The sequence below is a fragment of the Podarcis raffonei genome, chromosome 13 (genome assembly GCF_027172205.1).
Source record: "Podarcis raffonei isolate rPodRaf1 chromosome 13, rPodRaf1.pri, whole genome shotgun sequence".
In the NCBI taxonomy this organism is placed as follows: domain Eukaryota; kingdom Metazoa; phylum Chordata; class Lepidosauria; order Squamata; family Lacertidae; genus Podarcis; species Podarcis raffonei.
The window spans coordinates 13796607-13824606 of NC_070614.1; the positions used below are offsets into that span (position 1 = coordinate 13796607).

The 28000-nt window shown below is 46.5% G+C and overlaps 1 protein-coding gene across 1 annotated transcript in view; it reads right to left on the reverse strand.

Moving 5' to 3' along the window:
* The window catches only part of SCN4A (sodium voltage-gated channel alpha subunit 4), a 158506-nt gene extending 130846 nt beyond the window's left edge, over positions 1-27660 (reverse strand). Inside the window, exons 1-6 of the mRNA XM_053362896.1 lie at positions 27486-27660; positions 7587-7914; positions 6123-6243; positions 5679-5766; positions 4363-4491; positions 1966-2057 (exon numbers count right to left, since the gene is read on the reverse strand). Of these exons, the coding sequence (XP_053218871.1) occupies positions 1966-2057; positions 4363-4491; positions 5679-5766; positions 6123-6243; positions 7587-7856 (700 nt within the window). The 5' untranslated portion in view covers positions 7857-7914; positions 27486-27660. The remainder of the gene's footprint in view (positions 1-1965; positions 2058-4362; positions 4492-5678; positions 5767-6122; positions 6244-7586; positions 7915-27485) is intronic.
* Between the last annotated feature and the right edge of the window lie 340 nt (positions 27661-28000).

Genomic DNA, 28000 nt, shown 5'->3' on the forward strand with positions numbered 1-28000 from the left:
GCTGGAGTCTAACTTTGGAGAGGGGTCAGTGATTTGTGGGGAACTGTGCCAGCCTAGAGTCAAGTGTTGGAGGTGGGGAACCTCCAGAGCTAGAAGGTGGCGCACAGGCTGGATCAGGAGAAGAAAAGAAAGAGGCAGATCAGGCAAGGGAAGGGCCAGGTCCTGTACCACTGACTCCCAGAACCAGGAGAGGACTGAAAAGGGATGAGCAGAGGAAGTTGCCATTCAGGAGCAGTCTCCAGCTGTGTGTGTGCAGCCCATTGGGGGAAGGTACAAAAACCAGTGGAGTGGTCCCCTGTTGCTGCAACTGCTCCATAGAGTGCAGACATTCGAATAACTGCCTGGACGTGAGATGCATGTAGGTATTCAGAGCTGTATAAAGGTAAAGGACCCCTGGATGGTTAAGTCCAGTCAGAGGCGACTATGGGGTTGCAGCACTCATCTTGCTTTCAGGCCGAGGGAGCCAGCGTTTTTCCACAGACAGCTTTCTGGGTCATGTGGCCAGCAGGACTAAACCACTTCTGGCGCAACGGCACACTGTGACGGGAGCCAGAGCACACAGAAACGCCGTTTGCCTTCCCGTCGCAGTGGTACCTATTTATCTACTGGCATTGGCGTGCTTTCGAACTGCTAGGTAGGCAGGAGCTGGGACAGAACAACGGGAGCTCACCCCGTCGCAGGGATTCGAACCGCTGACCTTCTGATTGGCAAGCCCAAGAGGCTCAGTGGTTTAGACCACAGCGCCACCCGCGTCCCAAAGTATATAAAGTATAGAAGCAACTGTAAGTGTTACCTTTGACAGTAGTTAACTATATGCCATGTGCATTCCTTTGGCTGGGAAGCAGCCTTAAGTTTTGAGCTGGTTTTCCTGCAATATAATTTAAAGCCAATTGGTTTGCAGAGATGGGGAGAGCAGCCACTCTTACCCATATTTTTGCACTGTGAAGAGCAACCAATGCACTGTAGGAGGGTTTCGCCTTATAGTGTACAAGGGCATCTTCAAAAACTAGGATCATAACATTTCCACCTTTGCTGCAGTTACCTCTTTCCCTGAAGAAGATCAAGGGTGTCCTTTGGTAATGTTTTCTACAGGGCATGTTAAAATTTTTTTGGGGTAACAGGCAACTCTTGGGCATAAAGCAAACCAAGAGCTTCCAGACCCATACAAGTTGGGGGCCCGAATGAAGTGCGTCCAACGAATGCTCCCCACTGGAAGCCAGTTCATCTCTGATGCATATGAAAAATGAAATCTGCCTGAAGGTGTGATAGGAATTTTATGGTCTTAGATATATGTTAAATGTTCATGAGTGTACCAACCAAGCGCATACATCGATCAGCACAGGAAGACCAACCTGGAACCATTTTGATTCCTAAACTGAGTAAACGTTTTCTCTGCAAGGTCAAAGTGGAAAACCTCCCCATTGTCTCTTTCCTCACAAATCCTGTCTTAAGGACACATTTAAAATATGAATAGGGTGTGAGCCTGTGACATGGCCCAGGAACGAAGTATTTATCATTACAAAGGACTGGCCAGGCTACCCAGGCAATCCAATCAAGTAACCTGCCAGACAGGAAATAAACAAGGACAGGAGAAAAACAACATTCAAATTTCTGTTTTAGACCACCTTTTCTGTGATGTATGTATGATGTTTCTGGGGGTAGTCTTGATCTATAGGGTGGCAATTTCAAAAGTCTTTAAAAGGCCTTGCACGGCATTTTTCTGGGTCCCTCCTCTCTCCTGCGGGTGAGGGAAGCACCCTGTTGCAACAGATCAATAAAGATCAAGCTTACTAGCTGCTTTGCTTCTCAATATTCTCTGGTTGGCCTCTGTTATTCTCTCCTACCAATAGGGAACCTATGTAAGGACTCTATATGGGCTCTTGGATACCCCATAAGGGAAAAGGGCAATTTTTGTTTACAACAAAGATCTTCACCTCCATCAATGCCACCCTCCCCATTACCCACCTGGAATGACTGTGATGGTTTTAAGTGCCCGGAGAACCCGGAATGTCCGTAGAGCAGAGATGTTGCCCAAGTCTACGAACTCTGTGACGTAGCTAGAAAAGAGAGGGCAAGCGAGCTGTTCATTGAAAGGCAAGATAGTAAAAGTAGAAACAAGGGTTATCGACAGGCAAAGAGAGGGAAACGACGCCTCCGGCGATGGAACTATGTAGGAGACACAGCTCTGAAGTCAGTTGTGACGGCAGCAAATCTCCGAGTTAAAACCAGGATCTGCGAACAGCATTTGACCCATCAAGGGCACCAGAGCTCAGCTGAGGGAAACAGTGCCTGAGGAGATAAGACTGTGGGATCAGAGTCAGCATGCGAGTGAGGGCAAGCTGAGCACCTTTGTTGTTAAAAATGGACCCTTTGCCTCTTTCATTGGGGCAGAGCCTGGGTTTAATTAGCTGCTGTTACAATGTCCAGTTTGGACTTGTGTCAGGATGCTGAAAAGATAGGAAAAGGCAAAGCAAAACGTTTGATCAGTCATTTAATTTGACAGAAAGTGTATGGATGCTTTAAAATTCTGCACATTTCTTCCTCAGGAGAGGAGGAATGCTAAATATCGCTTTGCAATCTTGCTTCTCACATGGTAGAACATTCAGGGTAACATTTACTGTACAGAGTTAAGTTTCCTATGGTGTGGAAAACACTGGTATCTCTGTAAGAACGTTTTTATTTACAACTGTACAGGTTGACCAAGCATGATAGGGAAATGGCAGGAAACACACAAGCTGTTCACAACAACAGCAATAGAGTCTCCTTATATTTCAGAGGCTCGCAAGTTGTCAGGGGGTCTTGAGTCCACCAGAATCGTGTGTCTCAAGTCTCCTTGGCAATATTTAGTAAAGGAAACATTCGCTATTATGCCATTACACTTTCTGTGTCTCCAGCACTGCAATCAGGCGCCAATAAACTAGAGCAGGGTGATATAAGAATTCTTAGGTCTCAAATATAAAATAAATGTTGATTATTGCACAAGGTAAACACACATACGTAAGTATATAAACTACATGTCTGAAATAGTACAGGAGAGCAATCCTGAAGCCATCTTGACTTCTAATGACTCTAAATATTTCCTCTGCAAATGGAAATATCTTGGACAAACCTTTCCCAGTAGTTCTTTTCACTTACAAATGCTACAAATTCTGTTTTAAGGGCATATTTTGTGTATGAATAGGGAATGCCTGTGACCTGGATTCAAGAACTAAGGTATTTACCATTTCAAAAGGTAAAGGACCCCTGGACGGTTAAGTCCAGTCAAAGGTGACTATGAGGTTGCAGCACTCATCTCGCTTTCAGGCTGAGGGAGCCGGCGTTTGTCCACAGACAGCTTTCCGGGTCCTGTGGCCAGCATGGCTAAACCGCTTCTGGCACAATGGAACACCGTGACGGAAACTGGAGCGCACAGAAACGCAGTTTACTTTTCTGCCACAGCGGTACCTATTTATCTCCTTGCACTGGCATGCTTTCGAACTGCTAGGTTGGCAGAAGCTGGGACAGAGCAATGGAAGCTCACCCCATAGCAGGGATCAGCAAGCCCAAGAGGCTCAGTGGCTTAGGCCACAGCACCACCCGCGTCCCATCAAAAGGATGGTCACACTGGCCAGGTAATGCAATCAGTGACCATTATAAAGCATTTTGTCAGACAGGAGACAAACCACACTCTCAAATTTCTGTTGTAGACCGCCTCTTTCTGTGTTCACTTGTATGATGCTTTTCAGGTGGTCTTTGGCTAAGGGGTTGGGCAGTTTCAAAAGTCATTGAAATAGGGTTAGTAAAGGTAAAGGGACCCCTGACCATTAGGTCCAGTCGTGACCCACTCTGGGGTTGCGGCGCTCATCTCGCTTTACTGGCTGAGGGAGCCGGTGTACAGCTTCCAGGTCATGTGGCCAGCATGACTAAGCCGCTTCTGGCGAACCAGAGCAGCGCACGGAAACACCGTTTACCTTCCCGCCGGAGCGGTACCTATTTATCTACTTGCACTTTGACGTGCTTTCGAACTGCTAGGTTGGCAGGAGCTGGGACCGAGAAACGGGAGCTCACCCCATCGCGGGGATTCGAACCTCCGACCTTCTGATCGGCAAGCCCTAGGCTCTGTGGTTCAACTCACAGTGCCACCTGCGTCCTTAGGGTTGCCATGCTTCAAAAAGCAAAAGTGCGGGCACAAAAGTTGTTGACACTTTCAACTATGGCATTCTGGGTATGTCCAGGAGACGGTAGCTAACTGGAAATACGGTCTCAGTGCTTGCCATTGCCATACAGTACATGCATGAGGATTTCCACCCCACACCCACATGCTGACACCCTCTGGTTTCCCCCAGCTGGTTTACCACATTGCTCCTGCTAAATGCAACATACGCCATAACGATGACACTGAAATCCAGCCAGTTCCATGGATCTCTCAGGAATGTAAAGTTGTCAATGCAGAATCCCCGGGCCAATATCTTGATCATAGACTCAAAGGTGTAGATGCCAGTAAAAGTGTATCTGTGAACAGGGAAGCGTTACGGAGGACAAGGGAAGCAGAATTAATAGCAAAAAATATATATGCAAGGTTTATTGCTGATTTTTTAAAAATACATATCAAGATTAAATATCCTGCATCCTGTTTTCCTAAAAAGCCTCTCGATCCAATAGCATAAAAATAGGGCATGTTGTAAACAATATAGGTATAGGGATACCGTACGTTCCGGCGTACAAGACGACTTTTTATCCCTGGAAAATCACCCAAAAAGTCGGGGGTCGTCTTATACGCCGGGTATACGCATTGGGAAGGAGGAGAGAGAGCTGGTGAGCAGAGGTGCCCCTTCTGCCGTTGCTCCTCCTCCCTCCCCACAGAAGGGGGTGCGGAAAGTCCTTCCGAGCGCTGCGCTCGCCTGCCCGCCCAATGCCTCGCCTCGGGCTGCTGCTGCTGCTGCGACAGCAGAGGCAGCGGAGGGGTGTGTGCTCTGCCCCTGGAGGCGCTCAAACTCTATCTCTAAAACTCTAAAATTGAACAGAAAAAGTTGGGGGGTCGTCTTATACGCCCAGTCGCCTAATATGCCGGAATCGACAGTACCTTTTGTAAGCAAATTTTAAGTTAGAAGGTAGAATTTGCTGGAATCGTACTTCCTAAATTCATATTCACCCTAGAGCCAGAGATCTTTCTTAGAATCTGGGACTCTTTTAAAACTGGGTGTACTCAAGAAAATGAACCTAAGGACCTTTGACACTCAGGCTGTAGGATCAATTGCTAAAGGGAAGGATTCGGGTTAATGAACCTATGCAGGGAGAGTTGAAAATAAAAGGTGGAAGAGATGGGTGTATTCACTCACTGGTTATATTCACAGATACCACAAAGCCAAAATAATTTGCATGGCTTTAAGCAGTGAAATAACCCCACAACCTGCCTTTTAATCTCCTCCTCATATCAGCCGGGTTACAATAATACTGCTTCTCAGGGAGTTTGTGTCACCTGCCTGATATTTTTGAAGCATTATAGTTACTGCAAGTTTTCTGATCACACAAGGTTCCTCATCTGGGCACCCCAGCTTCGCTTTTGGATTAAGAATGCCTGTAAGCTGCTCATCTGGTTCCATTTCCCCTCTCCCACAGCCCAGCCTATAGTGACCAGGCAGAAAACTGGTAAGAGAAAAGGGGGGAAAGAGAAAGAAAGAAAGAAAAATAACACTTACTCCACATCCTTGGCCCACACTGGCGGGTCACTCATGGTCATGAAGACACAGTTGGCTAAGATGGTGATCATGATAAACATGCTGAATAATTTGAAATGAGGTCAAGGAAATGCATCAGGCCTCTGCTGAAATTCCCAAGACAAACCTGTTTGGTAAAGACAAGGGAACAACAGCCCTGTTGGGTTGTCTCCACCCCCCAGCATTTAGCCCAGACACTGAGGTCCAGCTCCGAGGGCCTTCTGGCGGTTCCCTCGCTGCGAGAAGCCAAGTTACAGGGAACCAGGCCTTCTCGGTGGTGGTGCCCACCCTGTGGAATGCCCTCCCACTTGTGCGAAATACTCAGCTGGCCTCTGCTGCCCCCGTCTGACTATGGCATCAGCAAAACCCCACAGCTTCCTCCCAAGTGAAACCATGCCATACGTGTTTTCAGAGAGTGCAAAGGATATGAATGTATAAGCACTTGGATGGCACCTCTCCGGACAATATTGAAAGGATCCAACATATAGAGAGCAGGAGTGGCACTGAACCGGAAAATGCACTTTCCTTTGTTGAGGAGGATGTATGTCTGAGGAAGGGAGAAACAGACATTGCTATTAACCTCAAGTCATGGCAAGTTCTCTTCCAAAACAACGACTTAGCCTGCAAACTTGTGTTCCGTTGGAACCCAAATGAGGACTCGCAGCTTCCAGAGCATAATGTGGCGTTTGGAAGCGTCTATGAGATTAATGCCAGCTGGACACATAACAAAATATGTTATGTGCCATACTGTATTTCTGCAGCGAAATGTTATACAGTCATACCTCAGGTTACAGACACTTCAGGTTGCGTTTTTTTGGGTTACGGACTGCTGAAACCCGGAAGTACCGTAATGGGTTACTTCCGGGTTTCGGCGGTCGCACATGCACAGAAGCACTAAATCGCGCTTTGCGCATAAGCACCGAATTGCAACCCGCGCATGCGCAGGCGCGCCGCGAACGTGCATCCCGCACAGATCACATTCGCAACCCGAGCGTCCACTGCAAAAGCATATTTATTTTAATAGTGATGTGAATTGTTTATGTGGTGTTTGTTTTACGAAACCTGGAGCGTACTTGCACATAGCATGCTTATAATCTTGCAGGTACAATAATGCATACAAGATGCGAGAATTGTTCATAATTTTAGCAGAACTGGGGAGAGAACTTGACTTTTGTCAAGATTAAGGGTGAGGCAGGAATTAGGGGTGGGGAAATCTGTGTGGGATAAGCACAACATAGATGTGTCCGACTCAGTCCCAGGTTCCTTAGGTTGAGCTTCACTACTTGAGTAAACAGTGAATACTGACCTGTTCTCAGACTGCCTTGCCTCTTTCTCAGATCAATTGCCTGCTTAACTCCAGGCTTCCCGACCTTATAAATTATTATTATTATTATTTAAATATCTTTACCACCCTTCATCCAAGGATTACATTCTGATTTCTAGCCATGAGTCACTTTCTGGTTTCTTGGAATATTTCCTAAGGTGCCATCTTTGTTGTCCTTAGCACTAGTAAACTGTTGCGTAACAGGATGGGTGAGCCAATATGGACATTTCAAGGGCAGTAATTAACCGATGAATAAATTTAAAAATCATGGCTTTATGATGTGCTCCTGTATACGAGCATTAACCCTGAGCCATTTCCAAGTCACCTTCACACCTCAAGCAACCCAGGACAGCTTCAAAGGACTAGCTCACATCTATCTATATCTATCTATCTATCTATCTATCTATCTATCTATCTATCTATCTATCTATCTATCATCTATCTATCTATCTATTTGTATATCCTAAAATATTATACACCGCTTGATTGGATGATAAACAACAACCACCTCAAAGCTGTGGCTGAGTTATTTGCTTTCCAATTCCTACCCAACTCCTCCTGCTTACTTTCTGATCTTTGTAGAATGGGTCCAAGTCTTCTAGAGGCACCCCGATGAGCTCTGGGGGAGGGTCCCCATAAATCATTGGGAGACTTCTCCCTTGCTCCAGGTCACTCCGGGGTTTGGCCTCCTTTTCTTCCTCGTGAAGCTCCTCATGCTTAGGCTTCAACTTCTCGGCTTCTCGCTCCGCAATCCGTTTCTCTATCTCCTGGAGGGACTCGCGGGTGAATGGGCGCAGGCACTCTGGACCAGGGATGTATGGTGGCGGGGCGGCCATCTTTGCATTCTGCTCCTGGGCCTATTCTGCCTGCTGCCACGAGGCAATGTTGGGGAGGCTGCAAAGACAAGAAGGAGGGGGAAATTTTCATTTTGCACCAGACTGTATTCCACTACAAACTCATTCATAGGGACGCGGGTGGCGCTGTGGTCTAAACCACTGAGCCTCTTGGGCTTGCTGATTGGAAGGTCGGCGGCATAGCTGTCAACTTTTCCCTTTTCTTGCGATTCCTATTCCTATTCAGAATAAGGGAATTTCCCTTTTAAAAAGGGAAACGTTGACAGCTATGGTCAGCAGTTCGAATTCCCACGACACGGTGAGCTCCTGTTGCTCTGTCCCAGCTCCTGCCAACCTAGTAGTTCGAAAGCACGCCAGTGCAAGTAGATAAATAGGTACCACTGCGGCAGGAAGGTTAACGGAGTTTCTGTGCGCTCTGGTTTCCGTCACGGTGTCCCGTTGCGCCAGAAGCGGTTTAGTCATGCTAGCCACATGACCCGGAAAGCTGTCTGTGGACAAACGCCGGCTCCCTCAGCCTGAAAGCACGTTGAGCACCGCAACCCCAGATTCGCCTTCCACTGGACTTAACCATCCAGGGGTCCTTTACTTTTACCTTACAAGCTCATTCATACAATGACTGGATGCATTCAGACAACCACAGACCCTCCAAGTGTCCCTATTTTCCAGGGAAAGCCCTGGATTTACAGAAGCCATCTTGGTTTCTGATTTAATCCTGGAATGTCCCACTTTTCCTTAGGACGTCCCTATTTCCATCGGATAAATGTTGAAAGGTATGGAGTTATGTGTCCCCCAAGCCAAGGAGATAAGTAACTCTGCAAACTTTAGAAAATACCTGAAGGCAGCCCTGTATAGGGAAGTTTTATTAATGTTTAATGTTTTATTGTGGTTTTTACGTGTGATGGAAGTTGGCCAGAGTGGCTGGGGAAACCCAGTCAGATGGGTGGCGTGTAAATAATAAAATGATGATGATGATGATGATGATGATGATGATGGAACAGGACTCCCCTATTTTCATTGGAGAAATGTTGTTGGGGCAGGTATGCTGCTACGGCAGTGGGACCCTGCCTCCAATATACAGCCAGGTAGCCTTTGGGCCATAGCTGTCAAGCGTCCCTTATTTGGTGGGAAAGTCCCTTATCCCAGCACCGTGTCCCGCTACTGTCCCTTATTGATGATGTCCCTTAAATTTCCCGGGTTTCAAAGGAACCAGCTCCTCTCCCTCCCTCCCTGCCGGCCAGGGAGGAGGGAGGCTCCAATTGTGTTGCTTGGCTGCGTTGCTCACCCAATAAGGAGTCTAAGAACGACTGGGGGGTGGAGCTTGCATGCTTTGTGCCGATCAAATCGGCCGCGTTGCCTGGGGACTCGCCTTTGCTCAGCGCTTCCCAGCGGAGAGGTGGCGGTGGTTTTCCTTGCTGCATCCCATTTGCCGGGTTGCTGCGCTGTGGGAACCACCGCTTGAGGCTTCGTTTGGCTGCTGGCTGGGCTTTCTGCTTTTGGCTCGGACGGGCTCAGAAGTCGAACATACCTGTACTCTGAAAATCCCTTATTTTGGCTGCTGATCCCTTATTTTTGAGGCTGCTGGTCCCTTATTTTCAAATCTGTAAGTTGACAGCTATGCTTTGGGCAGCCTCCTGTGCTTGGCAGTTTCTCCAGCTGCTGTGGACCATCAGAGAAAGCATCAGGTTTCAGCAACAAGATGACTCAGGCCATTCCTCCCAAGGAAGAAGAGGAAGAGGCAGGAGGAAGAAGACGCATGTAAGATGGAAACAGGGCTGCGGCTCACTGTCATCAGGGCTGCTCCGAGGCAGCTGGAAAACGACATTTTAAGCTCCCACAATGCTCCAGGGCACTGAGGCGATTAAAATGGAAGCACTCAGGTCCAGCTGCCCCATGTGGAGGGCTTTGGGCACTCAGCCTGCTGGGGCACTGGAGCCTGGCAGTTGTCCTGCGATGCCAGGTGCAGATTCCAGGCCAGCCGCTTTGCTGCCACTTGTCGACCGCACTGGACCCCTATGTAGGCCTCTGCCCCCATTCTAGCAGTCAGCCCTTCCTCATTTATGTATTTCCAAAAAAAATATTCATTTTATAACACAAATAAAAAACACAAACAGAAAAGACAAACAAAATGAACAAATTCTTGTCATATCCTTATTTTTCTAAACATTGTTAAGTGGGCTTCCCCACCTATCCGATTTTCATTTTACTTCATCTTTAGCAGTTTACATATATCATAATTTCTAACCATCTCTTTTTTTAAAATCACACTTAAAATAACTTCACATTTTATCGCTTACAAATAATACTATTTTAAAATACCCTATCTTCTACTTTTAACCCTACAGCCTATATCCACTTCCAAAGCTATTCTAAGGTTTAAATATTAACATATTTTTTTCAAATATTCCTTATGACCTTCCTCATTGAAGTCTACGCAAGCAGAGCCTGCCATTTCACACGCTGTAGATGATGAGCTATGTTTTCTGAGCCGTGGGTTATTAGCAGATCGTTATGTTGTTGTTTTTCTAATTATTGCTGGTTTTTAAAACCAAAACCACCACCTTGGCTTTGGGATATGTGGAGGTCATTGCAGAGAAAATAAATGCAGCACTACGTCAGAGGAGATCTGTAGTTTAATGCCGGGGAGGGGAAGGCAGTAATTTTTGGCATGAGAATTCGGGTGTTGCCCGAGTATCCTTCGTATCATCTGTGAAGTATTTTGGAGAGTACAGAAACGTACTGAGCTGGGACACTGCCCTGACCACAGCAAGCATCCAGCTCTGGCCCTCGAATACCCCATAATACACTCACACCCATTCCAGGATCAAGAACCGGCAACCACACACACTGAGAAAATAAAACCAAGGGATTTTAAAGTTACTGGGCTATGCAGAGATGGCGGAGCTTACAGCAAAAATAAGAGATCAATGAGACAGAAATGTGGCTGGAGATTATTGTTGGACTATTTAAGAAAAATATATATAGTCAAATGAAAATGCAAGCAGGATTTGAATTATAGGCAAGGGAAGGAGAATAAATAAATGATTGTAATATAAGATATATTAGAAAATGAATGGTAGTTATTGCAGCAAATAAAGAATTACAACAGGAACATCACGGACGTAAGAATGGGAAGTCAAAATGCAATAAATTATTATATTGAAAGTGAGCTGAACAATTTTAAATTTTGTGGGGGGAAACTAATACAAAATTATTAGAAATTATTAGAAAAAAAGAAAAGAAAAGAAAATCATTGGAGTATTTTATTGGGGGGGATAGGATTTTGATCATATCAACGTTCAGGCATTTCAGATAATGGAATGAATATTTGATCTGGGCCAGCTGGAAAGACTCTGCAAATTCATTATTATGATTGTAACTATTTACTACTGCTGCTGCTATTACTACTTTCCTGTGGCATGTGGCTGGCGTCACTCGGGGCCAAACCAGATGTTTCTTTAATGACACGATTGCCCATTTAAAATCTGGGGTCACTGGGACTGCAATACATGGCGTGAAGAGGGTTAACTCTTCCCTCTCCGGCCACAATCCCAACAACATCCCTTCAAGCAGCAATTATCACTAGGGGGGAAAGCTCCCAGGTCTCCACCCCCAAATATCATTGCCATACAGGGGATGATTTTATATATTGCTATTAAATGTATTTCTATGTAATGCCATAACCAAAGCTCTGGGCGGCATACAGTGGTGCCTCGCAAGACGAACGCCTCGCAAAACGAAAAACTCGCAAGACGAAAGAGTTTTCCGTTTTGGAGGTGCTTCGCAAAACGAATTTCCCTATGGGCTTGCTTCGCAAGAAGAAAGCCCATAGGGAAATCTCCGCCGGCCTTCAGAAGAGGTCCTGGACCTCTTCTGAAGGCCGGCGGGGGGCAAAAGTCTTTGCTCCCCCCGCCTGCCTTCCCAGGACAGTGGAGAATTCTCCGCTGTCCCAGGGCGATCTGAAAATGCTGGCGGGCGACAGCGAACGCTGCGCTGCCGCCCGCCAGCATTTTAAAAGCCCCCGGGACAGCGGAGACTTCTCCGCTGTCCCGGGGCGATCTGAAAATGCTGGCGGGCGGCAGCGAACGCTGCGCTGCCGCCCGCCAGCATTTTAAAAGCCCCCGGGACAGCGGAGAAGTCTCCGCTGTCCTGGGGGCTTTTAAAATGCTGGCAGTCGGGAGGAAATTCCTCCTGTCCCCGGAGCTTGTGGGGTGGGAGGTGGGGAGAAGGGCTTTTCTTCCCACCGCCAGCCTTCAGAACAGCCTTCTGAAGGCTGGCGGTGGGAAGAAAAGCCCTTGCCCCCCCCCCAGCCTTCAGAAGAGGTCGGGGGACAGACTGTCCCCGGACCTGGTCTGAAGGCGGTTTCCATAGGAACGCATTGATTGATTTTCAATGCATTCCTATGGGAAACCGTGCTTCGCAAGACGAAAAACTCGCAAGAAGAAAAAACTTGCGGAACGAATTAATTTCGTCTTGCGAGGCACCACTGTACATGAAAATGCTTAAAATCCGAAAGGAATACAGATAAATGCAGTTGATAGTTGATGAAGTTGATGGTTAGTTGATGTCTCTAGGTGGGACAAGCTAAGATCTACCCATGAAGGAGGACTTTATATTTGTTTCTTTTCCTCTTGTTTTTTAGATTCGTTTGTTACTCTACTGTAATGCATTATGAAAAGTCTTAATAAAATCTTAAAAGAAAGATTAAACACAGTGCAAACTGCTATAACAACAAGGCAAAACTATTACAGATCCGAGCGCTTTTTCTTTTTTTGCCCTGGTGCTTTCCCTGCAAAAAAACCCCGCTCTTTACTACTGGAACAAACACCAATCCATGGAAAACTCGAATTGCCATTTGCTCTGATTCAATGGTAAAGATCTGAGTTTTCCTAGGGAAAGAGGTGGGGCTCTCAGAACACGGACCAGGAAAATGTGTACCTGTACCTAGAAAGCATGGGGCAAAAAATGAGTGCGGATAAGCCCTTAAGGGAGCTTTCAAACTGTTGCAATTTTCAGGCAGAATTCAATCCTATACCAGCAAATTCTAGTTAAACAATTAAAGCTGCTTCAGATCTCTTGAGCAACAAGCCCACTTCCCCAAAGGCTAGCATTTTTTTGCCAAATAGATAGTGAAGGGGAAACACAGTGGGAAGTAGGAGATAACACTGGTTTTAAATTATACTATGCAAAATATGGTCTGAAGCTCAACATCAAAGAAACGAAGATTATGGCCACTGGTCCCATCACCTCCTGGCAAATAGAAGGGGATGAAATGGAGGCAGTGAGAGATTTTACTTTCTTGGGCTCCATGATCACTGCAGATGGTGACAGCAGTCACGAAATTAAAAGACGCCTGCTTCTTGGGAGAAAAGCAATGACAAACCTAGACAGCATCTTAAAAAGCAGAGTCACCTTGCCGACAAAGGTCAGTATAGTTAAAGCTATGGTTTTCCCAGTAGTGATGTATGGAAGTGAGAGCTGGACCATAAAGAAGGCTGATCGCCGAAGAATTGATGCTTTTGAATTATGGTGCTGGAGGAGACTCTTGAGAGTCCCATGGACTGCAAGAAGATCAAACCTCTCCATTCTGAAGGAAATCAGCCCTGAGTGCTCACTGGAAGGACAGATCCTGAAGCTGAGGCTCCAACACTTTGGCCACCTCATGAGAAGAGAAGACTCCCTGGAAAAGACCCTGATGTTGGGAAAGATGGAGGGCACAAGGAGAAGGGGACGACAGAGGATGAAATGGTTGGACAGTGTTCTCGAAGCTACCAGCATGAGTTTGAGCAAACTGCGGGAGGCAGTGGAAGACAGGAGTGCCTGGCGTGCTCTGGTCCATGGAGTCACGAAGAGTCGGACACGACTAAACGACTAAACAACAACAAATGCTGGTTGGTTCTTATGGCTGTACATGGTTTTATGACAATTTTTGTAACTGATGAGCATTTTATCTTTATGGAACCAGCTTTGTGAGGACAGTTGTTCTGCGGGGGGGGGCAGGGGAAAGCCCTCCTAATTACTATTAATAAAATAATACTCAGCCTGTCTGGCTTTTCCTGGCGGGATGTGAAATGGAGAAAGAGAAAGGTGGGAGGGGGAAGGATGCCGACAGTGCAGACTGCACCATGGGAGGCTGTCAATGAGGAAGACCGGAGGGTGGGAGCACAGAAATCAAGATGTGAAGGATTTCTGACGGGGCAGGTGGCATTTGAGTTTAGGAAGCAAGAAAGTACAGGGCAGTTCAGGACATTAACAAAGCACACTCTCTAGGGGTTAAGGATGCAAGCCTAACTCTCCTTACCCAAGGGCAAGCCCCACTAAATTCAATAGGGCTTCCTTTTGAGTAGACCTAGTTAGCATTCTGCTGGAAGTCTCACTGGAATGATTTCTGAGTAAAGACACTTCAGATCACACTGGGAGGCTTCATGTCAATAATGTGACCTGACTTTTGCCTTTAATGTGATGACAGGCAATGCAAGACTAGAATGGGGGACATAGCACTAAATCACGAATTTTGCAGGGCCACTGTTATAATCCCACCCCAGCTGACTGTGAAAGAGCAATGTATTGGCAGCGCTAAAGAGTCCTAGAGTAGCCTGGAAGCAAACTGGAGAATCTAGACAATGCTACTGCCATCCTGTTGCATTTCAGTGTTTCCTGTGTTCCCCATGGCCTTTTTTTGAAACTTGATATGCGGCAGGTTTCCCCCAGCTGAAATACAATTATAGCATGTCTGGTGTATATAGTCAACGTGCTGTTGAAGCTTTTCTACGCTACTGTCCTTCTAATTAAAAGCTTCCTTCTTGTTGCCTCTTCCATTTGGTGTTCAATGGAGTATGGCAGTAGTAATGAATTTCCCCTTAGTCCTCCCTATGGGCGATAGGAACTGACTAATTAGGACATAATTCATCAGCAATGATGCACCACACAGAAAGAAAGCAAAAGGGCAGAACCGGTGAGATGGAAGCTACTAATTAATATTGATGGGGACCTTTAAATAATACTTACTTCTGGATAAACTTCCTAATCTTAGCTTTGACGACAACACTGTTGAACAACTAAGTGCTATATAAAGTGCTATGTGAAATCACCATTTTAATTCCACTTCCAGTTAATTGTGGGAAGGGAAAGCCTCAGCAATGCTAAAGGGCTCTAAGCAAACTTAGATCAAAGAGTGCTGGGACATGCCTAGCTAGTCACACTACTGACAACATGCCATTTTTCTCATGATTGTGTTACTACAACTGGGCCACACAGCTAGGAAAAGCGGTAAGATTGCTAGGGCAGTAGGTATCCCTTTGAGCTGGGCTTGAACTTCAGGCACCACACATTTTAAACATTGGGTTAAACATGGGTAGGAAAACTAAGGCCCGGGGGCCAGATCCGTCCCAATCGCCTTCTAAATCTGGCCCACAGACGGTCTGGGAATCAGCGTGTTTTTACATGAGTAGAATGTGTCCTTTTATTTAAAATGCATCTCTGGGTTATTTGTGGGGCATAGGAATTTGTTCATCCCCCCCCCCGAATATAGTCCGGCCCCCCACAAAATCTTAGGGACAGTGGACCGGCCCCCTGCTGAAAAAGTTTGCTGACCCCTGGGTTAAAAGGTAGCTTGAAAATACAGACCTCTCTCACACCTAAAATTGTCCCTGTAACCCAATGCCACTTGGCCGAGTCCATTTCCTTCTGCGGTTTTGATGGCATACTTTGTTCCTTCAAACTTCCTGATTTGAAACTTGCACAAAGGACCTCCCTCCACTTTCCGGGATTATCTGACGCCCTGAAGGAAGCTGACTTAGCGGCTAGCTGGAGAGAATTTTATCCTGGGAGGTGAAACAAGAGCCCGTATTAAAAGGCCCATCCGGAACAGAGGTTTAAAAAGCAACAGCACAGAGCCTAATCCTGCCAGTCTTGAGGCGTCCAAAATTGCAGAGTATATTGTACACAAATGTATACATGGCAGAAGGAAGTTAAAGCCACAGTCCTCCTACGAATGCCTGAGAAGGAACGCCCAGCTAGTGAAATCCACGAGATTTATTTCCAAGTAAGTGTGCTTAAGACTGGAGTAGTGCACTTGATGAAAACAGATCTCTTATAGCTCTATCTTTCATCACTGCATTTCCCATAACTGCCAAGCAAATATCAGCGCAACAATGACCACACCTCAACTCTTCATCTGGAAGAATCATGCAAAATATTACAAACTTTCTGGAACTTTCTGGTGATTCGTAGACGGACGCATTTGACGTTGGAGTAGAAATACATGCCCTCCCACCCACCCTGTTTCATACACTTTGTTGTGGTTGCAGTCAATTTACACAACCACTAGTGAAATGCTTGCCATTTTGGTGGGTGTGTTATGGAGGGATGTGAGGGTGCCTGATTATCGTCTTCCAAAGCTCCTCTACTCCAAAATTAAAAATGGTAAGCGTAATGCTGGTGGTCAACAAAAGAGGTTCAAAGACTCTCTCAAGGCAAATCGGGGGGGAAATGTAGTATAAACACTGACAACTGGGAAACACTGGACTGCGAGCGCTCCAGTTGGAGAACAGCCTTTACCAAAGGCTGCGCCTTGGTTTTTGAACGGTTTCGGTAGTCGAAGGGACTCCCAGAACGGATTAAGTTTGAGAACCAAGGAACAACTGTAAGCATTTCTTTTGCTGGTCCCATGATTTCTCGGAACGCATCTGATTGGTTTTGCCTTTCCCGTTCACTCCGCCCCCTGAAAAAGAACACTCTTTAGCACTAAATCAGAACAAATGGCAATCTGCAGAAAACCCGATTGCCATTTGTTCTGATTCTGTGTGGATAAGTCCTACATGATCACATACAGTCAGTAGAGAACGAATCACCAACCATTTAGCTGCCTAGTGATTACAGTGATACTTCGGGTTACATATGCTTTAGGTTACAGACTCCGCTAACCCAGAAATATTACCTCGGGTTAAGAACTTTGCTTCAGAATGAGAACAGAAATCATGCTCCAGCAGCGCAGCAGCAGCAGGAGGCCCCATTAGCTAAAGTGGTGCTTCAGGTTAAGAACAGATTCAAGTTAAGAACAGACCTCCAGAACGAATTAAGTACTTAACCCAAGGTACCACTGTACTAGGCTTAGGGAAGGAGGTGGGAAGGTGCCCCCCCCCCCCAGAAATGGTTGCACGACCCTAAATCCACCTCTGCATAGTGATAAGGCAGTTCTCTATAGTTTGACAGCAGTTTGATATGCAGACATTAGCATATGCTAATATATATTAAAATTGGCAGGGACGTGGGTGGCGCTATGGTCTAAACCACTGAGCCTCTTGGGCTTGCTGATCAGACGGTCGGCGGTTCAAATCCCCGTGACGGGGTGAGCTCCCGTTGCTCTGTCCCAGCTCCTGCCTAGGTAGCAGTTCAAAAGCATGCCAGTGCAAGTAGATAAATAGGTACCGCTGCAGCGGGAAGGTAAACGGAGTTTCCATGCACTCTGGCACTCATCAGGGTCCCACAGAGGGAGGAATAGCTTTCCTGAAGCCTTGACACTGCAATAGAAATGTTTTGAACCAGCCTTCCCCCAACCTGGTGCCTTGGAGAGTTTTTGACGACAGTTCAAATAATCCTAGGAAGTTGGGACTCACGGGAATTGCATTCCAAAACAACTAGAGGTATCCAGACTGCAGGAGGCTGTTTTTAAACATGCAGGGCTAGAACAAGCGTGGCCACTTACACATTGCCTCCCCCACACCCCTTTTCTACATGGTAATATATATGTTTGACTTTAGTAATGACTTTAATTTCACCGGAAATACAACAAATCTCACAAGAGTGAGGAAAACTATGGAATAATAATAATAATAATAATAATAATAATAATAATAATAATAATTATAAATAATAATTATTATTTATACCCGCCCATCTGGCTGAGCTTCCCCATTCCCCACTCTGGGCGGCTTCCAACAAAAGATTGAAAATACATGAAAACATCAGTCATTAAAAACTTCCCTAAACAGGGCTGCCTTCAGATGTCTTCTAAACGTCAAATAGTTGTTTATTTATTTGACCTCTGATGGGAGTGCATTCCACAGGGCAGGCGCCACTACCGAGAAGACCCTCTGCCTCGTTCCCTCTAACCTCACTTCTCGCAGTGAGGGAACCGCCAGAAGGCCCTTGGAGCTGGACCTCATTGTCCAGGCTGAACGATGGGAGTGGAGACACTCCTTCAGGTATACAGGTATAGATGACCTAAGGCAGGCTTCCTCAACCTCGGCCCTCCAGATGTTTTGAGACTACAATTCCCATCATCCCTGACCACTGGTCCTGCTAGCTAGGGTTCATGGGAGTTGTAGGCCAAAAACATCTGGAGGGCCGAGGTTGAGGAAGCCTGACTTAAGATACTGCTTATGCTGAGGGTGAGAGCCGGGGTGAAGTGACTATGAGGGGAGAGACTCCATCAGGCAAGGTCTCCTTCCACCTGCCTTGCCTCACCCTCTGGTCTCTGCTTTTCAATTTGTATTGTATCATTTTATGTACTGTGGCTTGCCATTGTTTTAGTTTAGAAACTAGTTTAGAAATTTTTTATTGTAACAGTTGAGTGGATTTCTGTTTAACTTTTATATGTTATTATTATTTAATACTTTTCTAATGATTGTTGAATGTTACTTTTTTGATATAGATTGCCTATTTTAAAGTTTTATTGTCACATTTTTGTATTGCATTAGATTTGTGGAGAGCTGCGTGAAGCCTGGAGAGCGAGAGGGGTCGGTGCGCACCAACGCCTCTCGCTCTCCAGGCTTCAGCGAAAGCCTGCATTCGCCCCATAGGACGCACACACATTTCCCCTTCATTTTTGGAGGGGGAAAAGTGTGTCCTATAGGGCGAAAAATACAGTAAGTTGTACATTTTTTGTTTCTTCAGCTTGTAAACCGCCTTGAGTATTGTAAGATAGAAAGGCGGTATACAAATTAAAAGTGATGATGATGAAGTGGTACGTAAAGGTAAAGGGACCCCTGACCATTAGGTCCAGTCGTGACCGACTCTGGGGTTACGACGCTCATCTCGCTTTATTGGCCGAGGGAGCCGACATTTGTCCGCAGACAGCTTCCGGGTCATGTGGCCAGCATGACTAAGCTGCTTCTGGCGAACCAGAGCAGCTCACGGAAACACCGTTTACCTTCCCGCCGGAGCGGTACCTATTTATCTACTTGCACTTTGACATCAGCAAAGTCTGGACATACTGGCAGAGCTAATCTGCCATGCTCACTGGTGTCCCTGCACCGCACTGACCTTCCCGCTGCTGCCCACTCCCAGCTCTGGGTAAGCAGCAATGACCCCACCGCCAGGAAGCCAGCACTGCAGTCGCCCCCCATGGGGCAGGCCACATCTAGACCCATGCACAGGGGTGGCCCATCCTGTTTCGCCGCCTGAGGCAAAAAGGAAAGGCGCTGCTGCCACCCCATCAAATCTCGTTTACCGGGGTTATGCAGTTGCCGAGATATTGCGACACTTACGCAAGATCCGGCACCAAGCTGTCGCTGCCGCCACCGGAAGACCCCCGTGGTGGCAGGGGTGGGACACTCCATCCGACTGCACCACCCGAGGCAGCTACTTCACTCCGCCTAATGGGCAGGCCAGCCCTATGTACTGGCTCAATCTGCTGCCCTTGTGCTAGTGCACAAGTTCAAGGCCGCCGATCTCTCTCTTTTATCCGAAATCCAGACTTGGGCCAAACAGCCCTTGAAACAGAGCACACCTTCTAATAGAGAAATTCTCCTCTGTAATTCAGGACAGCTGGCCACCCTGCCTTCCTACCAGGAACTAAAAAGCGTAAAAGGAGAGCTAAAATATATATACGGAGCTGCCTTGTACTGCATCAGACCACTGATCCCATCTAGCTCATTCCTGCCGCCTCCAACTCCTCTGCCATTTTTAAATTTTATGTCCCCCATTTTTAATGCTGCTCTGCCATCTGCTGTTTTAGATTTTGTTGCTGTCAGTTTTGTCCTGTGCGTTTTATTGCTTTTGTTGCATTGTTAATTGGATTTGTACTTTCCTTGTAAACACACTCCGGGGAAGAGGCTTTGAGTGGCAGGGTCTGAGCTACTACCCAATAAATAAGCTAACGCTTACGTCTTTTCAAACTTGTGAACGGCCAAGACTGAAGCAAAGGGGTTCTTCATGCAGGTGGCTCACCAGCCACTGAGTGAGGCCTCCCTCTCAACGCTTTGCCATTTCTGAATCAACAGTCAGGGAAACAAAAGGAGCATTGCTAGAAACAGGGATGGGCGACTCTGTCAATTTTGGGTCTTCTCAGTTTCTCATTTCCTCCCCAGTTCTCCACATTTCCACATCAGCTTGCAATTTTTTTTTAAGTCCCTTTGAAAACTCTCACTTTAGTGAGAATTTCTCCTAAAATGCACATTTTTTTTGCATTTAATTTGGTGTAAAACATACATTTTGCAAAGCAGTTTTGTCTAATATAATGCATTTTTGCACACTAAAAGGTTTCATGGGCACTTAAACAAATGTATCTTTGTACGCGTTACTGGGCTGGAGAACAACACTGCAATATTTGAATAAATGCTGACTTCAAAGCTGGCTGTGTTTCTCTCAATATTTATTTCATTCATTTAAAAAAAACGGTATATTTGTCCTTTTTAAAAACCAAACAAACCCAAAAACCTTGTGAACTCAACGCATCTAAGAATATTAAAATGTTTAAGAAGTATACAAAAGATATATAAAAACAACAACAATCAAAATGAAACAGGATTCAACATATTGGTGGTTGCCCCAAGCCCCCCCAAAAACTAAGTACATCTTCAGAAAACATGGAATTCATCAATACAAGGTGCAGAAATTGCCACAGACTGCTTTTTAAAGACATTAACTGTACATTATGTCACTGTTTTTTTTATTTTAATAATGTTAGGTAAGGGAGGACAATTGTTATCAAGATTACAGCATGTAATACCTCCCTTTAGTATCACCTCACTGTGTGCTCCTGTTAGTAGTAAGAAAAAACTCTCATGGGCACTGATGGGAAGCTTTTTGCTGGGACTTCCCCCCTAATGCTAATACTACTACTACTACTACTACTAATAATAATAATAATAATTTATTTATACCCTGCCCATCTGGCTGGGTTCCCCCAGCCACTCTTGGCGGCTTCCAACTGAATATTAAAATACAATACAGCATCAGACATTAAAAGCTTCCCTAAACAGGGCCACCTTCAGTTGTCTTTTAAAAGTAAAATAGTTGTTTATTTCCTTGACATCTGCTGGGAGGGCGTTCCTGTTGGGAGTCATTCTGCAAAGAAACAGTAAAGATGTTTGTATCTTTAAGAACTGTTTCTGTGAGCTTTGGGCAGAATGGGGGACAGCTGGTCATGACTATAAAAGGAGGAAAAGTTGCAGTTTGAACTTTGCCTGCAGGGAAAAACACCCACAAGCTTTGTTGTTTTGTAATCAAACCTTTATTTGATTTGGTTTTACATTGGTCTCGTGGTGTCATAGTTTCTGTCATCTGCCACCAGAGGGAAAAAACCCTCTAACAGTTCCACAGGGAAGGTGCCACTACCAAGAAGGCCCTCTGCCTGGTTCCCTGTAACCTCACTTATCGCACTGAGGGAACCACCAGAAGGCCCTCGGAGCTGGACCTCAGTGTCCAGGCTGGATGATGGGGGTGGAGATGCTCCTTCAGGTACACAGCTAAATGGTGCAGGGGTTGGCCCTGTTTTCCAGAGAAACATATCTTGCTAATGTTAGAAACATTGGACTCAATGGACCTTTGGCCTGATCCAAGTTCATTATCATGAAACTCCAGTACAGTCTCCTCCCAAGAATGCCAACCCGGTAAAAAGCTGCCCCCGAAAGCAAACGAGACACAGTGATGAAGATGCAGAAATTAATCTATGTTGTTCTCACATTTTTGCAAATAGAAGCCATGTGGTGGGAAGAGAAAGGGACCACAATGCATCATGTCAGCCTTGTACCCAGATATGCTAAGGTTGGTGTAGAACTGGGGCTTTAAATGTGGCTTGAAGGAGGAGAGGGGGCAGAGGTGTTAATAATACTCCTGTAATAGACTTAGCACAGTGCTTTTCTTTGAAAGCAGATATCTGCATCAGAGGGCACACAAGCACTCTGAAAATCTTGTTTACAAATGCAATTTTGACGGTAGGAGGCTGCAGTCCTAGACTTACCCAGGAGCAAGCCCTTCTGAACTCAATGGGAATTACTTCTGAGTAGACATGGATAGGATTGCACCATTCCTATATTACATGAATTCATTTTAGACCCTTCCTTGTTTTCAAGATTGCGTGGTCAGTGGCCCTCAATTATCTATTCCAAAGTTAACTGGTGAATTAGGTGCCTTTCACACACAAAGATGGGTAAATCATTTCTTGCACCTGTAACATTGACTAAAATATCGTTCCCAGCCACCCCAATCTCCAGCCGCTGTAAGATTCAGGGGCTTCCAGGTGCTTACGCAATGTTCGATTTCCTCTGAATGAGGGACAGCGTAGTAGACCTTGATGTCTTAGGATATGGGGTTTATTTACACATATCTACAACCTGAGCCTACGACAGAGGGGCTCACAGCATTTACACTCCAGAAGATCTTTGATTCTCCCACTGTCACTGCCTTGGATTCCAGCAGAAATCAAGCATGGCTCTCCCTCTCTGACTTTTCCCTTCAGCCTGTCTCTGGCCTAGCTCACACAAAACTCTAGTTATTTCCCGCTTGGATTACTGCAATGCGCACTACGTGGGGCTAACTTTGAAGGTGACCCGGAAACTACAACTAGTCCAGAATGCGGCAGCTAGACTGGTGACTGGGAGTGGCTGCTGAGACCACATAACACCGGTTCTGAAAGACCTACACTGGCTCCCAGTACATTTTCAAGTACAATTCAAAGTATTGGTGCTGATTTTTAAAGCTCAAAATGGCCTCGGCCCACTAGACCTGAAGGAGCGTCTCCACCCCCCATCGTTCAGCCCGGACACTGAGGTCCAGCTCGAAGGACCTTCTGGCAGTTCTTTCCCTGCGAGAAGTGAGGTTACAGGGAACCAGGCAGAGGGCCTTCTCGGTAGTGGTGCCCGCCCTGTGGAACGCCCTCCCATCAGATTTCAAGGAAATAAACCACTTGGGTTACAGACGCTTCAGGTTGCATGTTTTCGGGTTGCACATCGCACCGAACCCAGAAGTACCGGAACGGCTCACTTCGGGGTTTCGGCGCTCGCGCATGCGGAATACCACCAAATTGCGACCCGAATGTGCACAGACGCACCGCTGCGGGTTGCGAACATGCCTCCCGAACGGATCACGTTTGCAACCCAAGGTTCCACTGTATCTGACTTTTAGAAGACATCTGAAGGCAGCCCTGTTTAAGAAAGTTTTTGATGTTTGATGTTTTATTGTATTTTTAATATTTTGTTGGAAGCTGCCCAGAGTGGCTGGGGAAACCCAACCAGTGGTATAAATAATAAAATTATTATTATTATTATTATTATTATTATTATTATTATTATTATTATTATTATTTATTAGCTTCTCATTACCCACCAGGTGAGGAAGGGGCTCCACCCATTTGCCCTTGTGGCACAGAACCACTTCCTTATATTAAGGACCCATACTTAGGGGCCATGGCTAACTCAACAATGGGATCCTCTTTTAGATCCCATTAACACTTGCTGAATCCAGGAATTAGAATGGACTCAGGCATCATACAGCCTAACCTTCCACCCCCACCACCAACCCCCCCCCCTCACAACACTATACATTTCATTCGGAAAAAGGCTTCTCTTGCTTTCTGTCATGCAGTTGCAATAACTATAGGCCACAGAGCTGGTGAGGGGAGAAGTTCTGGACAGATTAACTGTGAAATTACTGTTGTCAAGGGCCCCATGTTATAGCCCGAAAAGTGCAATACCTTCTGAACTGTAAAAGCAAACTCTCTGGACATATGTATAAATTAAACTAGTTTAATGGTCATTAACTGCCCTTTGGGACGTGGGTGGCGCTGTGGGTTAAACCACAGAGCCTAGGACTTGCTGATCAGAAGGTCGGCAGTTCGAATCCCCGTGAAGGGGTGAGCTCCCGTTGCTCGGTCCCTGCTCCTGCCAACCTAGAGGATCAAAAGCACGTCAAAGTGCAAGTAGATAAATAGGTACCACTCCGGCAGGAAGGTAAACGGCGTTTCTGTGTGCTGCTCTGGTTCGCCAGAAGCGGCTTAGTCATGCTGGCCACATGACCCGGAAGCTGTACACCGGCCCCATCGGCCAGTAAAGCGAGATGAGCGCCGCAACCCCAGAGTCGGCCCCGACTGGACCTAATGGTCAGGGGTCCCTTTACCCTTACCTAACTGCCCTTTAGGAAGCCACAGGAACCCCACTGGAAATTGCTACTTGGAAGCCACAGTTCTGTGAGAAGCCTAGAGATCTCTAGCAGATTCACTGCAATGCTCTCTGCATGGGGCTACTAGCCTTGAAGTCCATCCAGAAACGACAGCTAATAGAAAACACTGCTGCTAGAGTTCTGTAAACCAGTTAGAGGGATTTTGTTCAAGTAAGTGGTATGTGCATTAATTAAAGAAATAGAGTCTTAGCACAGGCGTAGACAGACTCCGGCCTTCCAGATGTTTGGGACTAAAATCCCCATCATCCCTAGCTAACAGGACCAGTGGTCAGGGATGATGGGAATTGTAGTCCCAAACATCTGGAGGGCCGGAGTTTGCCTATGCCTGGTCTTAGCAGATGCTCCCATCAGAAGTGCCTCTCCCCATATTAGCCATCCTGGACTCTGACATCGACTGGGAAGAGTTGCTTGCTGCAACATCACCAGCAAATATCACTTGTTGGGTTGGTGATACCAGATTCTGGGATTCTCTCCCCCTACAGGTGTGGACAAGGGACGCGGGTGGCGCTGTGGATTAAACCACAGAGCCTAGGACTTGCCGATCAGAAGGTCGGCGGTTCGAATCCCCACGGCAGGGTGAGCTCCCGTTGCTTGGTCCCTGCTCCTGCCCACCTAGCAGTTCGAAAGCACATCGAAGTGCAAGTAGATAAATAGGTACTGCTCTGGCGGGAAGGTAAACGGTGTTTCCGTGTGCTGCTCTGGTTTGCCAGAAGCGGCTTAGTCATGCTGGCCACATGACCCAGAAGCTGTCTGCGGACAAATGCCGGCTCCCTCGGCCTATAGAGCAAGATTAGCGCCGCAACCCCAGAGTCGTCTGCGACTGGACCTAATGGTCAGGGGTCCCTTTACCTTTACAGGTGTTTACAGAAATGTTGGCCATGCATCATCTAGTCAAAACCCACCTTTCTCTCAGGCTTTTGGAGGAATTGTTTCATTTACTCTGGAGTTTTAGGCTATTATTCAAAGTTGTCTTGCTATTTTTTTTATAAATTTGATGTCAACCGCCTTCCATTTTCGCTCTACTGAATTGTTTCACTATATTGTTCTATTATTGTTAGAAACTGCTTTCAAATCTCTGATGAGGTTTTTAAGCAGAGGCTGGATGGTCATCTCTCATGGATTTATTGAGTGGAGATTCCTGCATCGTAGGGGGTTGGGCTGGATGACCCTCAGGGTCCCTTCAAACTCTTTGATTCTGCGAAAAAGCAGTTTATAAATTCTATAAATAAAATAATAACAGCAGCAGCAATAACAATAATAACAACAACATCCCTAGCACTTCATCACACTAAAGTTTCCATGGATCTTTGAAAAAAGCCATGCCAACTGACGTGGTATACAAATGCCCTTACATAAACTCACACAGCGAATAGGTCCATATATTGTACCTCCAGCTGCTTTTGCTAAATATACATCATAAGGAGCAGCGCATTATCTGACCTGTGGCTTGCTGGGCTTAGAACCAATTTCCCGTGCCATTGCTCAGCCCTAAAATGTGTTAAGGAAAAAACAAGTGCCTCTGACCATGCACAGAGTGCCCTTCCTACAGACAACCTCAACGAGCCTCTAGCGACCTGAGGTAAGAATGACAAGAAGGTGGAAAGATGCGACTTCGGCCCTGGCACCCCTTATTTCCAAAAGGAAGGATTTCACCTGATGTAGGAAACATATTGCGCACGCCCAGAAGCTAACTTTCTTTTATTTTTGTGAGACTCGCAAATCTGAAAGGAAGGCCCGAGTCATCTCCAATGTATCTCTGCTGCAGCCACTTAGCCCCAAACACAGAGAAATGGTTCACCCTACCAGGGGGAAATGAATGAAAAGGAGATGGCTCTAGATAACTGAAACAAGTGATGTAGTAACTGCTCTTTGTGACAATCCCTAAATAAAGAGTGGCATTAGCTATGTGCGGCCACCCTCTCCCTTGAGACCAAGCTAAACACTGGTTTGAATAATTAAAAAAAATGCCCTTTTCATCACAAACTCAAGATCTGGCATTACAGGACCGTTCAAACGTGTTTTCTCCTTCCTTTCTCTCTCTACCGCCCCTGCACTGATCCCAGCGAGAGATCTTGAATCAGTTTCTCAGCTTCAAATGCAGTGTCCTTGCTTGGTGCACCACTGAGTCTAAGCCCTTGGGCGACACATCGAAACCGTATCCCTCCTCCATCGATGATCCAAAGGGGAGGGTTGGCGGCGGAAAATAGGCCCACCAATTCTACTTTAAGCTCTTCAGACGTTCTGAGCAAACAGGCAAACAGAGAGAGCTCAGGTGTGCCAAGCAATTTGGGAAATATTGGTGTGAAAAGGCGAACGAACCGATATTCCTTCATGAGCCAGAAAACTCATTTCCGTCTTCCCAGAACGTTGTATTCTTTTCAAAACAGGACTTTCACAGTCCCATGAACTGTTTCTGGTGGTGGAACCCAACGCTGGAGCATGTGCAAAGTGAACGACACAGAGAAGAGTGCCTCTGAGCATAGGCAAAGCGCCTTTCCCTACCCATTCCTCAAGAAATCACACATTATCAAGGACCGGGGCAGGGGGAAGAGAGAGAGAGAGAAAGACTTCCAGGTCCAGACATGCACAAGGGGACTGCTAATAGCCCTGTGTGCGGCCTGGGTTTATATTTAGAGTGGTAGTTAAAGACGGCAAGAGCTGGGCGCATTTCTGGTGCGAAAGCCAAGATTCTAGTCATCCCCTGGAGCTGGGAGAAGATGGTGTCAGCCAGCCCATCTCGCCTTACAGCCCTGCCGCTCTCACAAGCCATTAGCAGCTTCTTCGCAGGCTGGTGCCGCTTAAATCTTGGCCGCACCATTCCTCCTGTCAGCTTTGTTTATGGCCCCTGTGTACACCACCCACCCACCCACAACAACTCCCTTCAGCAGTGTCCCCCACCCCGACCCACCCATGTTTTTTTACTTTCTAATATGGCTGAAGGAAGCTGGTGGTTATCTGGTTTTAAGGGGAAAAGGGGGAAAAGGAAGCCACAGCCAAACAGTGTTTTAGCCAAAGGTGTCACAGCAGCAGCAGCAGCAACAGCGCATAACTCTCCATGGGTCAGCCAAAAAGCCAGGCAGGAATAATCAGCCACGCAAAAGAGAAGGTGGAGGTCAAGCCGCTTCTTGCGAGAAAGAGCAAGGAGGCGAGGCGCAAAAGCTCTGCCAGGCACCAGCATTGGGGGTGGGTTTGGGGTTTCCCCCGCCTACTTACTGTTCAATGGAGTGAGCAATATCCCAAAGAAAAAGGCCTTTCCCCCCGCTCCCCTCAGACTTGCCCCGAGAGTGGGAGCTCTCAGGCCGAGCTGTTGCCTGTTGGCAGAACAGCTGCTGTTCCCTTCAAATGGTCATGCTGAAACCTGAGGACCGGAGGGTTCTTCAGGTAGCATCGTCCTCTCTCGGCTTTGGCACTCTCCCTTCTGGGCAGCTGGTCAAGTATCAGATGGTTCCTGCAACCCTGCAGCTCCATCTCCTAGTGCCGGACGATGGTACAGCCACCCGGGGATTCGCACAAAGGGAACGCCGAGATTGCATTTTCCGCACTCGAGGAGCGGCAGACGACCCTTCCCCAGAATAATATGTACCCTGCAATTTAATAATAATAATAATAATAATTTATTATTTATACCCCGCCCATCTGGCTGAGTTTCCCCAGCCACTCTGGGCGGCTCCCAATCAAGTGTTAAAAACAGTACAGCGTTAAATATGAAAAACTTCCCTAGACAGGGC